General features: G+C 30.9%; 1 protein-coding gene across 2 annotated transcripts in view; it reads right to left on the bottom strand.

Moving 5' to 3' along the window:
- LOC131851270 (espin) overlaps nt 1-15173 on the bottom strand; it is a 120152-nt gene that overhangs the window by 68573 nt on the left and 36406 nt on the right. The window contains exon 1 of one of the 2 annotated variants that reach the window (XM_059201746.1): nt 1552-2459. The exons of the other annotated variant lie outside the window; for it this stretch is intronic. Within the exon in view, the coding sequence (XP_059057729.1) occupies nt 1552-2459 (908 nt within the window). Of the gene's footprint in view, nt 1-1551; nt 2460-15173 lie in introns of those variants that run through there. 2 annotated transcript variants of the gene reach the window in all.

The following is a 15173-nucleotide window of genomic DNA, read 5'->3' as shown; positions in this document are numbered from 1 at the left end:
AAATTTCTGTCATATGTATCAATAATAATCAAAAACAGTGAAAGAATCATGCAAATCGATACAGTAGTTCTGGAGTTTACTTTCCTCATAACAAAGTACGCTCTCTCTCTCTCTCTCTCTCTCTCTCTCTTTATAATATTGGTACAGATAAAAAAATATAATGATTATATAGTAGACATTTTATTTTAAAAACTCATCTAATTTCCTATAAGCTGATACTATTATAATTTTAAAAGAAATATATACTTATAAATACCGTGGTTAATATTCATGAAGACCTTTAAATATCAGTTAGCATGAATGTCTGATTAAATTGTCCACTGTATAAACAGACAGACAGTGTTACATTAATATAGGGAGCGACAATAGAGTACCTAATGTTACGGTATGGCGGCCATGCATCCGGAATGATTTAGTTGACCATTTTCTAATGTGTTTGACCTTATGAAATTGGAAATATATGATGCCAGTTTGAATAGACCAGACATAGCTAAACTTAAACATATAAAATGAACAAGTGAGAGACGAGATTTTTATTAAAATGAACAAATAAGAGACGAGAGACGAATTTCTTAGCATTCCGTAGATATACGACGACGAGTCATAGACATGACTAACTGAAAAATTAACTGATTGTTAAATAGTGAGGAATAATCACAAAAAGCATAACAATGAGACTATAATATACAATATTAAATAGTTTGGGTGCCTCAAGTTGATTTCAAGATTAAATCATATTTTGCAGAAAGTAACTAACTGTATAAGAAAACACATTTCATTCCGCAAAATAAATAACAAACCTAAATACATATATCCGTTTTCACTCTAAATACTATTTGCAAGTACAATAATATAGTTGAAATAATCTCTAAAATCAGTTAATTATATTGTTTTATTTTATACATTGTTTGAAGAGTAATCAATCATCTTTCTTAGTATGGGCATGTAATACATAGGAAAGAAGAGAATATTTTAAAGAAACTATTATAAACGAATGTGGTTTGTTGTAAGGGCTGAGGAAGGCCAAAAAAATTATGGATGAACTATATGAAAGATTATATGGCAAGAAAGGGTAAATAAAAAGAACGGGGATGAATGGAAGAGAAAAACATATTACGCCGACCCCAAATGAATGGGATATAAAAGAAGCAGATGATAATATTTTCACCATGCGGGTCTATCATAGCAGAGAGGGCGAGCAGTTCCAGGACTTGTGACCATATTTTATAACTTTGAAGTTACTATACTTTCGATTTTCGAGATTCAGTAGGCGCTGTAACAGACGAATCATACTCATATTACCCTGCCTAAACATATCTAAGGAATGAGTCTTTCTATGGAGTTAGATGATAATTATGTCTGAATGATATTATTCTTCTTCTTTATTTAAGTATGCCTATATATAGAGAAGACACATGCATATATTAAATAATATTGATAAATACAAACAAGATACATAAGTTAATAAATACACATGAAGTACGTTCTGTCATACACCAAAATAAATGTGCGAAAATTAGTACATGCAGTATATAGAAAAAGAGGTTTTACCTAAAATTACCGGCGCGTAAAGCAATTTCCAACGTGTCGAGGTCTTCTTCATAGTCATGGCATAGCTCCATAGTGGAATTCCTTGCTTCGTGTATGTCAAATAGAACCGCACCATCTCCTAGTTTGTCAGTCATAACACTTCTATAGGATCGTGTACCGAAACTTGAATTGATAGATGTTCCTCTGGGAAACCTTCTTGGTGGCACGTTAGCATTCTGCGGCTGTATATGGGGCTTCCTTAGCCGTCTCTTCATATACCTCCTCATTCGCAATGATAACATAACTCTAATCCTAATATGTCGTTTTATATTCCTATCATAACGCAGTTGCTCCTTGTGTTTTTTGTCTCTTTTCTTCCGTCGTGGAACTTCATCTATTCGTTCTAAATATGTATAATTACGATCAACTAATCGATTAGAATCGAGAGTAGGAGATCGATGAAAGAAATCGGCATTGTTGTTCTTCCAAGCTTTACTTAGTGACCAATTCTCACCGCACGACGAGTTTTTTATTGTAACTGGTATAGGTTTCTCATAGATGTCCTCTTCTAGTGCAAACATCCTTCTAGAAAGTAAGAAATTGTCTATATTTCTTCTCAAAGTGCTGCTTTGTGAACTTATAGTTGTATTAATTAAATTCGAGGTTAAAGTTTCTGATTTTTTGTCGAGACCGTGGTCATAAAGTTTAGGTGGCTCCGGTGGAACGTCTCTCGTTTTTCTCTTTGCGATTGTCATTATTCTTCTCCGCATTGCCGACATGTTGGTCATTTCGCTTCTGAGGACAGGATCTTTCCGTTTATCTGACGTCATTTCTGGTGACCACGTTGCGTTCTCTGAGCAGCTACAGAAATCCTTTATGAGCCTCGCTATTGCATTGCAGTTGTCATTGTTGGAACGTTCCTTCGGCATTTTTCGCGCGCATTTCTCGTGAATTTCGCATTTACAAACAATTAATTCGTTATTTAACTGTCACTACTAAGAAAGAGTACAGAAAATCACAGAAACCTAGCGGAATGTTAATGGGTTAATGTAATTAGAGACGGAATTATTCGGTAACACGTTTCCGTGTTCTCGTCTAGTTACGATGTGCTTACGTAAGGCATAGTTAAAACGAACGTCTTAGACTACTCAAATTCTTTACTGAATAAGTAGCGATGCATTCACATAAGCCGCTATTAGGATCACATTCCGTGGCACCCGATTTCCCGTTTCCAAGCTCAGTTTCCACTATTTGCTAATGCCCATATGGTATAAGGAATGTGAAGCAATTTCTTTATCCAGACTAGACTAACTTTAGATTAGTTTGAAGTGTTTGAGAATTTATAAATAATTTTACTTAAAATTGTTACTACAATTTATAAGTAAATTTTATAAGCTACTCATAAACACCCTACACTACACTATATTTAAGTCCTATTTTAAGAGCCAACACTATCCCTTTGAAAACGGAAAGTAAATTGAATCTATATTTGAAAATATCTAAAACAAGTTCACCCAGTTTCACCCACAAAAAAATATTTTGCTAGCGTCTATTTAATTTTACAAATTTATTAAATTATAATTGATTATTAATCTTATTATTTTGTAATAAAGCACTGAAGTATTTACTACAAAAAAAAATATTTCATAACAACATTATAATTTTAAATTACTAACTGAAACAATGTTACGTAACCGCATCGCTACATCTCAGTCTATTTCAATCACTTCCGACTCGACGCGTACAACTGAGTTATGACATTTTCCGGTTTATGAATGAATCGATATACAATATTAATCGATTATCTAATCGCTAAATACTTACTTGCTCCATTGGCCTATAAACTTATGTAAGTAAACTTGAAATCACCGTAATATGTACACTAGAGTATAATGTTTGGGTTAATTGATGTTTAAGTAATGTAATAAAAACAGCCATTAAACTATAAAAGCCTCATTCCTATGCATAATAATATATATAAGTACATCTTTATAACATCTAATTTGGTATTTTAAATCGATATTTAAATACGATGTTGACTGACACACTGCGACACCAAATAATGGGATAAAGACAGGCAATTATAATGATTTAATTAAATATGTTGCTATTAAGTTGGAGTTAAACCTGAATTACTATACTATACATTACTTACCAGCAATAAGGTTTTAGTGATGAATAATGATTAAAAAATAACATACACAATAGACTGAAAGGTCCTATATGAATAAATTAATTTGAATTTGAATATCTTATATATAAAATTCTCGTGTCACCATGTTAGTTACCATAATCCTCCGAAACGGCTTGACCGACTTTCATGAAATTTTATTTGCATATTCAGTAGATCTGAGAATCGGCTACTATCTATTTTTCATACCCCTAAGTGATAAGGTTTGTCCACCCCTAACAAAATTGTTTATTCCATAAATTTATAATGTGGCATTAAAATACATACAACCCTAAATTTTCACCCTTCTATCACCAACCCCTATTCTTTAATAGCGATTTTAATTTATATGGAAAAACCACGTCAGCTAGTTTGATATATATATGAAATTTCATTAGGATTCATTCAGAAGTAAAAATAAACGATAAATATATATGTCATTTTTAATATTCGTATTAATATTAAAAATGCCATATATATTTTATTAATATTTTATATTAATATAGATGATTTCTAATCATCGTCCATTAAGTCATATCCCATTACTTGCACTCAGCACAGCGTCCGTAAACTCTTTAATCAGCGAGTGTTGCCAGTGATGATTTATAGAACTAAAACGCAGTCTTATACTGCTAATTTCCCTACAATATTTACTGAATAATATTGTTGTGCCTGTCACCAAAGCTTAATTGTCTAATTACACGAGCGAGTTGCAAAAACCGCGATTTCCCTCACTGTGCCGTGTTGAATTAAAACGATGAATTAGGTTTATTGATTATAATTGGGTTGTAGCATGACGGTGCACGAAGGTTCTTTTTTAATTCTTAACCATTTTATATTATCGCGGTTTATTGGTAGCATTACGATTCTATATAGATAAGTAGAAGGTGGTCAGCTGATTGAATTATCTTTATTTAATTTAAATTAATGTATGGAGAAAAATTTTTCCTGTAATTAAGTATTATATTGAATTCTTCTTCTGGTGTAGTATGTTATATTTCCTTAATGAATCTAACCACTTCTTAGGTACAATAAAATGGAAATGCATTATTACTCTATTAATACGCGATAAGGTTTATATATCAATTTTTATTTATTAAACCAAAACTAGGTAGAAGATCCGAGTGTATACTATATGATACTGTAAAGTCCTACAGGCAGGTATACTGAAGATATATATATATTTATTCCATACACATATGTCTGAGCTCTTATTAGTTTTTCTCTTTATATCATTACGCTAAGCTTCTTATTTTATTATTTTATTCCTTCATAATCATTTACAATTAAATTTTTAATCTACAAGATATATATATATTAATACTTATAATTTTTAATTAATGTACATAAAATATATCTACATTTTTTTAATCATCTCTCCGTCATCTTAAATATGTATGTCCAAGAAGCGTTAAATTATTGCCTACTGTACTTTCTATGTCATGTTGCATGCAAATGACTCAATACAACCGATAAGAATCAGCATAATCGTTACTTACGGAAAATAAATTATATGGATAGTAATAAATTTAATTTTAATTACATAATCATTGAATCCAAATATCATAAATATAATATTTGATGAATAAATATTAATTACTCTTATATTTTATAATTGGTATAATTCGCAATCTAAAATTATGTCACACTAGCTTACACGTACAACTTCGTCTGCATCTTACGTTACTTCACTTTTCATCATTATACTAGTTACTCGCCCCGGCTTTGCATGGGTGCACATGTATTATATATATAATCCTTCCTCTAGAATCACTCTATCTATTTAAAAAACTGTTCCAAAATCCGTTGCGTAGTTTTAAAGATTTAAGCATATATAGGGACAGACAGCGACAGCGACTTTATTTTATACTATGTAATGATTTCGTGCAATTTACATAATATTTTTTTAATTATAGATCTATAAGCCATATTACTGTAAGTTTCATCAAAATATTCAGTAGGTTTTCCTTTGAAAGACGAACAAACATACATCTATACATCCATACTCACAAACTTTCGCGTTTATAATATTAGAAAGAATTTTATTCATCATTTCCTATTTAGAAAGAAAATCTATGTCTTTATTATATTATTACTATTTTAATTTTAGTTAACCAATGATTTTTCTAAATCCTATGTTACTATGACAGAAGAACAGATGAATGCACCAGTATAATCATTATCTTGTCTATGGTATAACCATAATTTATTTGGTCCTTTTAAATCATTTTATAATCTCAATTATACATAATTGCTTATTAATAATTTATTGTTAAAGACCGAGAAAACCGTTAAAGGATAGTACTTAGTTTAACTTCGTTACATTTTTTGCTATAACTGTGAAAAAAATACAAAATACATGACATACGTGAATGGACACGATAATTATAATTGTCACAGATAACTAATGCACAGCGTTAAAATGGACCACTTATATTTCTCTATGTCAATTTAGAGATTAATTTTATAGCGTTACTATAATACTACGGCAGTTAATTATACACAATTTTTTTCATGTACTCGTAATGACAAAACGTAATGGATAGGAACAACCGTCTACAATTAATCTATGCATATAAATAAAATTGGAGTGTCTGTTTGTAATATTGAAATAACCGTTTTTTACTACACACTATATGAATATAAATAGGGTACGTACACCAAAAATCCATTTTTTACAATTTTTGTCAGTCTGTCTGTCGGTCTGCTTGTTCCGGGTAATCTCTGAAATGCCTGGACCTATTTTGAAGGGACTTTTATTGGCAGGTAGCTGTTGTAATAAGGAGTAACTTAGGCTACTTTTATTTTAGAAAAATAAAATAAAATTCCAAGCGGACGAAGTCGCGGGTACAGCTAGTTATTAATAAATCTCTTAAAAATTATCGATACATATTAATAGACTTATCACATGAAAAGGGTCATAGAATACTCCATTAGTTGCCATTCGCCAAGTCTAAGGTGTCATGTCTCTACTGTGTAATTACACTGCCATATGCCCTTGAAAGCGAAGCTCAAGTTATACATTTATAAATAAAGCTGTTTGGCGACAGAAAAAAGTGAATAGGTACCTACGAAGACGACTTTGCACAAAGTCTTGGTCTGAAATTGTTTAATTGCAGAGAAAAGTGAAACATAGATACCAACGAGATGACTTTGTACAAAGTCTTAGTCTAAAGCTATTTGACGACAGAATAAAGTCAAACATAGATACCTACAAAAACGACTTTATGTAAAGTCTTTGAACTGTTTGGCTACAAAAAATGTGAAACATAGAGATGACTTCGTGCAAAGTCTTGCTCTGTAAACCGCAATACAATAACTATCGCAATTAATGAGTCATTATTCGTGACTAATAGAAAGGATGTAATTATTTTTTTATTGAAAAATGGTAAATATATACATTCTATACTACATTTATAATTGATACTTAACGGAATTAAGTTTACTTTAATACTGATTTCTAGTTTTTTAGCTACTATATTGTACTCCTTTCTACAACAAACAAAATTTTCCCAGATATATACAGTCTTACTGTATTTACAATGGAACTGATAGTTTCCTGTTAAATCATGTACATAATAACAATTGTTAAATGTAAATAAGAAATAAGTCATAACTCAGGTTGTACGAGTTTTTTGTTAATTCATCTTTTCAATTGTCATTTAATAAACAAACTCTTTACTATTATTATATATGTACGTACAAAGAAAACATTCTATATTCTGGAATAGTTACGTGCATTTCTAATTAAAACGCTTGAACGCCTAATTAGAAACAATAAACACAATAACGCTAATTGATAAAATTCCATAGATAAACATCTCCGATGTTTTGACGGTTGCGCAATAAGTTTCACCACTCTCACACGACACGTTACTAAAATGTTAATTCACTTTCTTACACGAAACATGTTCTTATAAAATCATACGCTCGATTTCATGGTCTTATGTCAGAAAAAAAAAGATGAGCTGTCAAAGTGCGCGCCAAAAGTTTGACGTAATTGTTTTTCGCGCCCTGTTTTCAAAAACGCGCGGTCACCAAGCACGGTATTGCACGTAATTATGTACAGTTGACCATGTCGAATTGCGCGTGTGGAGCGACTGCCGCGCGGGCACCGGCCTCGCTCTTTCTCCCATTCCACATAAAGTGATATGATGATACACTCTGATGAAAATTAACATTCGCACGAGCGCACCTGAGCATTGTTGTTCATTTGACAGCTGTTCATTGCACCACAGATTCCATACTCACGTGCTTCTGAACTTGTTTCCTGTTTTATTTAAACAGTAATGACTACACACTATGCATCGATACTAGTCATTTACATAAATCAGTGAAAATATCTATAGAAACTCGCTACAAATGCATTGCGTAATTATGTTAATTTGCAATTTTGTTACATACTTGCAGAAAACGAAATTTAGTGATGTGAAGGGGCGAACAATGCCAAACTATTAAGGATGTAATAACTATAAGATATGAGATAGCAATTTTTATGATATATTGTGCGAAAACATAGAAAATTGTCAAATCCCATCGCATTGTCTATGAATCTAAAGTTTCGACAGAGTTTATTTTTTATCCACACCGCTAGTAATTTACAATTTCGTATAAAAATAATATAATAAAAAGTATTGTAGTAATGTAAATTGAGATGCGATCTGAAGGGTGATACCTATATATATGGCAGTCGCATTACAGGGCACGGACATTTAACACCACAATCCTGAAGAATAGGAACTTATAAATGATACCATTACTGTCACAATGTAATATGTGGTGTATAATATATGTATACATGTAAGTTGTTTCTGTCTCTCCATCAGCACAATCTGTGAACATGATATCTATAGATATTCACAAATATGAGAAAGGAAGAAAAAATAAATAAATACTTTTGAGTCAATTTAAAAGACTTATGATGTAATATGGCCATGCCTTACGGCTCTAAAGCGTAAGGCCTTACAGATGCACTATTGTTTAAACACGATCTTCACTCAACTTGAAGATAGTCAATATTCATACTATTTGCATTTAGCATACATCATAGATAGTTGTTGACAACCAGAATGCAAGTAGATCGAAATCTTCACTCCGCTCAACTTGAAGACAGTCAATATTGATTACTATTTGCATTTAGCATAAATTTTGGTTGTCAACAACCAGAACCAGAGAATGCAAGAAACTCGAAACTAGATCTACATATAAAGAACCCAAACTATTAGAACTACGTTTTTACAATATGTAAGCACGGAAATTTAATAAATTTATTATGTTATCAGTGAACAATCGAAGCGAAAAATGAATCATAAAAAGTTCATTAGGTTGCCATAAACAGTTATGTAAATATTTGCATAAAAATTAATAGAATCGATTCTACGATCGATTATCTATTATATCATCACTCCTCTTCATCTCAAGGTTGCCTGGAAGACATTGTTATTTAGCAATAAGGCCGCCCATTGGCACCTTTGTATTGTAATTATGTCTTTTTTTTACATTTGGTGTTCATATTTGATATTAGATTTGGTAAAATTACATTTGGTATAGTTAATCGCTCACTTGGAATTATTCTAGGATATACCTAATCGTCATAAGGGTAAACCTTATGACGATTATATCCTATAATCATTCATATTATTATTATAAAAAATAGAAAATAAGAATTAAATAGACAAAAATATACACTATATAAAATACGTATATAGTAAAACTAGAATTACAATCAACACTAAACGATATGAAATTTCCATAAAAATAGAGTAAATAGTTCCACTCTCGACGTACGTAAATTCCTATACATAAAAAAAATATGCCAATCAAATTTTATCAGCGCGATGAACATAAGTCTACCTACCAATTAAATGTACATAACCTCATTAAATTTCACTGAACGTCTTCCATCGGTACCATTTAACGTCCAGAAATGTCCACTGTACGAGAATGCTTCTGCAAATACTTTATGCCTTCAATAGGAAGCCATTTTTATCCTTGTACAAGTTTATACGAGATATTGACATATAAAAATTTGTACAAATACTCTAAAGAGGAAGAGGCACGGAGGAGGGGAGCAAAATTAAGCTAAAAATTAACTAAACGATAACTTGTCAGATTTTTTAATTTCTCCTAGGAGGCTATACGTTTTAAGGTTCGCAACCCTATTTCTAGTTTAGATGTAATATAAAATATGTAAGTATGTAATTAATTTAGAAGGTATGACGGAGTTAACATGCTCAATATTGTGATCCTAAGCTTCTTAATAAATAAAGAGAAAAAAACTCTATTGATGTCAGATACTGATTAATGAGCATAATAAATCAATTATAATATTTAATTACGGTACCCTAAAACTATTAATTGAAAGCGCACACGTAACAGTTCGCATCTGGCGTGTCGCAACAATGTCGTAAGTGAGATTTAAGCCAGAATCTAATGATAATATTATGCAAAAACAAGTAATATCCATGTGTTTTGGAGCGGAAATAATACAGACATGGCTGGAATTTTACAAATATAAGTAAATAATGGCGGAATCTCACCACTGATATTGTTATATGACCCTCAATTTAGAGTACCCCTGTAATATATAATTCAAGCAAAATTTAATTCAAATACATATTTCGGTAATAACAGATAATTTTCAATATTATAACTCGTTTAAAAATGGTCGAAATAAGCTACAAGCTAATATGCTAAATGTCAATACATGTCCATTAAACATGACTACAATATTCTACAAATATCATAACAGAGCAAAAATACATAAAGGCGGGGAAATATAATACTAAATATTATGTTATCGGTTATACTACTATGGACTTATAAAAAAAAATTAAAATATTTATTTATTTAATTATAAAGAAATAAAACAATACTACTATGGACTACTACTGTACGGGCCACGCCGTAGTTTACACACATAACACTCAAGTCGTTGTATTTTATTTATTATCAAATACACGCTACTTAAATCAGCCATTTATCAATTAAAACGTATACCACCCATCTTTTTGGTCCTTCCAGCCGAATGGACTATATATACATAACTTATAGTATAAATGTGTTGTATGATATAATGTATTAGGGAGAAGAGATCGCGATATTAATAAAACCCATTTCTTCCAATGTACCATCATCCATTACACAGCCACCCCTGGAAACCACTGCAATTAATTTTTGAAGAATTCGCCACAATGGGCTAATTGACTTAACCTAATTTTACTATCATCCACTGTTGCCTCGCCAGCGTAGTTGCTGGTAGGTGGAGAATTTTATCATCATAAACCAAAATATAATTTAGAGTAAATTCATCCATTCATCATTTACAAAAAAACTAGACGAGAGGTTATCCTAGACGATTTAAACAAGTAAAAAAACTAATATATCCAAATATCTACCAATAATTATGTATTTTGGATTCAATATTAAAAAATCCATTATTAAATATATTCTAAAAACTAGAAACTAAAACATAAGATAAGTATAAAAAAATATATCATCTAAGTAAACGTAATGAATCATTAAGTTATACGCTCATTAGTTTTTTATTACAAATTTATTATCTGTGCAATTATTTGTTTAAAATCATAAACCTATATTACACAGTGTACTCAAGCCTAAATCTACACATAAATAGTAAATTTGAAGTATCGAAAGCTACAAGTGGCCGGTAGTTAATTTTTAACACCTACATCTTTACTAGAATGTTCAGTAGTGAAAACTACCAATCACAACTGCTTGCTCACGGTGATTTGTTCTATGGCGAATGGTAATTAGTGAAAATTATTACGCATATAGCACACAAAGTAAACAGAACATGAAACCAATTATATAAAATATCATATATATTTGAAAAAAATACAAGAATAGACACATAAAAGTATTAAACGTCTATGAAGAATGTGTTCTCGTTTGTTCTAGACATGTTAATTGTTAGTGATAATTGATAGAATGGAATAATGGCCGATAATTGATAACTGAGATTTTAACTAAGTCTTTATCAACATTCAACAATTTTTATTGCCGTCTTTAGTATTTTTTAGAATTAAAATTGCTAATCTCATTGAAAAAAAGCTATTCTAAAAATTATTTTGATCCAAATATTTTTTTTATGAATCTTTGAAACAATTTTACAAAGATTTTTTCCACAGATAAAATTTTAAGGTTTTGTCCTCGTAAGCAAACCATGCGTAATCAAGAGAAGACTTTTTTTTAAACTGTACAAACCTTTATTTTTTTAAGCATTACAGGTTTTACAGACATTCAATATTGGTTCAATTCTCATAATTCAAATTCTCAGCGGTGCCAGTTTATAAATCAAAGTATTAATTGCTCTGTGCGTTTTAATCCATACAGCCTACATCACTTACAAAGATTTTTTTATTATATGAAACAGTGTGTCTACTTCGTTTCAGATTTCTTAATTGCATAAAGTATTATTAATTGCAGTAAATATAAAAAAAGGAAATCGGAGCTGCACGCTTGTTACATAGGTACAGAGTAACAATTTCCCGCTTCTTTACAGATTGTCATCTGTTCCTAATATGATATCAATCATACCGTGAAAAGTACTGGCCAGTTGTTGATTTCAATTACGGAAACAAAGTAAACTGACCATTATTTGTCATGCGTCAAGTTCGTTTATACATACAAGTTAGTGGTCGTCCAACAATCGAAATTCGACGAAAATTAATTTAAATTATAGTTTTTGAACACTATTACGGTTCTATTGTACTCTTAAATGCGTGTGTGTGTCAAATACACGGTAGTGTAATACTTTCTTTATTGATTATATTTATTTTTTATGCATCATTTTAATAAATTATTATCATTTTACACTCCTTCTCTATATAAGAGTGAGAAATTTTATACTCCTCTATCTGCGCAATTTTTATAATTTTCGTAAAAACTTGTACAAAGTTTTTGCTTCATATATTAAATAATGTTACCTGTATGAACCGATTATAAACAAACTTGATGTATCAGTACATGTATGTAGAGTATGCCAATGTTTAAATATGTAGAATTAAAGAACTTTCAGCATTGTACACATTATGTAAATGAGAGACAATGATAATATTATTTAAGAGCTCCCGATATTTATGTTAACATTGTAAATATCTCGTTTGTAGAATGTGTACAACCGTGAAAAAACGTTTAAACAGTATTTATTAAACATTGCATATTACTAGATAACTTAAGATAGAATAAAGGCAAAATAAATAAAAAATATAATAATAGACGGATGTAACACATAGCGTATAAAATATCTTCTCTAAATCTTAATCAGTGTCACTGTCTGTGTCTATATGTGTACATTTACTACTAAACCACACAATGAATTTTAAAACGGGCATCGCTATCATTCATATATATTGTATAAATAATTTAATTTTCATTTACAACATCATACTAATACTATTATGTCATCTGTGCTAATACTATAAACGCAGAAATTTGAGTGTGGATGGAAGGATGTTTGTTACTCTTTAATGCAAATACTACTGAATGGATTTTAGTGAAACAAACGGGTATAGTTAATTTTATATAAATTAAAAAGTATTATCGAACGAAATTTACTTTGTATCCCTAACTACTATACTAACGCTTGTGTCTTAGAGATAAGGTGCAAAATGGACTATTGACATTTTAAATTAATGAGATGGGTGTATTGTCAATTAATTTGTAAATGTACACTATCAATCTTTGACTAGACTGAATAGCTTCATACAATATGCTAATACATCGTCTCCACGCGCCCAGACGCTGTGCAGTCACGCTTCAGATGAATAAAGAATCATACGACAATTAATTTACATTGCTCGGATGCAGAAACTTCTAGCAATTATGTGTAATCAGCTCTGCTGATTGTTGCTGGGTGCTCCGATATTTGTGAAAGTGACGTTTATTAATAGCATGTAATTGTAAAATGGACTCCCTTTTCCGCACTTTATTAATTGGACCGTTGTGCGTGTAGTTGTAGATATTTTAACAATAGCATCCGCTCCTAAATTATTTCTCACTAGCTGTGCTCGTAATTTCACCCGCATGAAATTTATAGCCTATATGTTGTTCTAATGTATAAGCTATATTACTGTAAAGTTTCTTCAACATCCGTTCAGCAGTTTTTGCGTGAAAGAGCAACAAACATCATGTTCACAAATATAAACTTTCGCGGTTATAATATTAATAAGACATTTGGGAGGTGAACAGTGAATGTTCTGATTTGGCACTGGGAGACCATAGTAGTTTCGTCGTTTTTCGACCTAAAACAGCATTGACTAAGATAACAGTCTGCCCTTGGAACCGTCATGGTTAATTCTTAGTGAATTCGCTACGGTGTTCCGAACTGGTATGACTTCAGATTCACCATATGATTCTCGACTCATGCCCTGTTAGAATCTTGCTGTTATCGCAGACAGGTAGACCAAAAGAATTCATAATCTGATAGTACGATAACTATAGAAACAAATAGTAGTGTTTGTGTATAAGTTTCAATATTTAAATCAACATGGTTAAAGAATGTAAAGATAAAAAAGTATACATAAAACAATATACATATATACAATTTGTAAAAAAAATGACAGAAAATCACGTTTTCTTAACAGTTCCAGTCGCTTAAATACTTCAAAGCTTCTATTGTCATACGGTCATTCATAAAAGTAAATATTATTATAAGTTATCACAATAAATATAGACAATACGATATAAGAGATATAGGAAAAAGATTGTTGTCTAATTAGAGTACTGTACTAACATTTGCACGCATGCGTGGGACATGGAAGTGGTCTCCTTCCGGCGGAAACTCTCCAACAGCCATAGTAAAAACAATGTCAACACTATATACCACATAACGTTCGGTTAACTCAAAATGTTACAGAGTAACAAACAACTCAGAGACTTATTGAAAAGAAATATGTTTTGAATAGCCCATTTTTAAATATCGAACGAAAACACTAGAGACACGCTGGAAAATGTCACGAACACTGAGAACTAAATACTATAAACACAATCGAAGTAATAACATTGATGTTGTGTATGCGTGTATGTGAAAGCACGAGATGCACATAAGTAATGTGTGCACAGTGCTTTGTTGGCGATGCTCGTTAATATTCGAATTACAATGACGGCGCTGCAGTCGCGGAAAATGCAGCATAGTACGGACTAGATATATATTTTTGCAACCATTTTAATTTGTATACACCAATATACATACCAAGTATAAAACATGGTAATAGTCTCATTACAATATTTATAACAAATAAATATTAACTTTATACCTTTTTTATTGTCTATATTTTTTATAATATTATTTTGTTTTTATATGACATAAGTCAATTTAATACAAAAATATTCTTCAACTACAACGGTGCCTTTTTACTTTTTCTCGTCATCTTGGTCTCCATCCTTCACACAAGTAATTAAGTTAGTATACAAAATATACTTACAACAATTAAATTAGATAAGTACAATG

This window comes from Achroia grisella, unplaced genomic scaffold (genome assembly GCF_030625045.1).
Source record: "Achroia grisella isolate CSIRO2021 unplaced genomic scaffold, CSIRO_AGI_Agris_v1 utg782, whole genome shotgun sequence".
NCBI classification, from domain to species: Eukaryota; Metazoa; Arthropoda; class Insecta; order Lepidoptera; family Pyralidae; genus Achroia; species Achroia grisella.
Note: the sequence above shows the minus strand (reverse complement) of the source record. Positions and strands in the feature narration are given on the sequence as shown.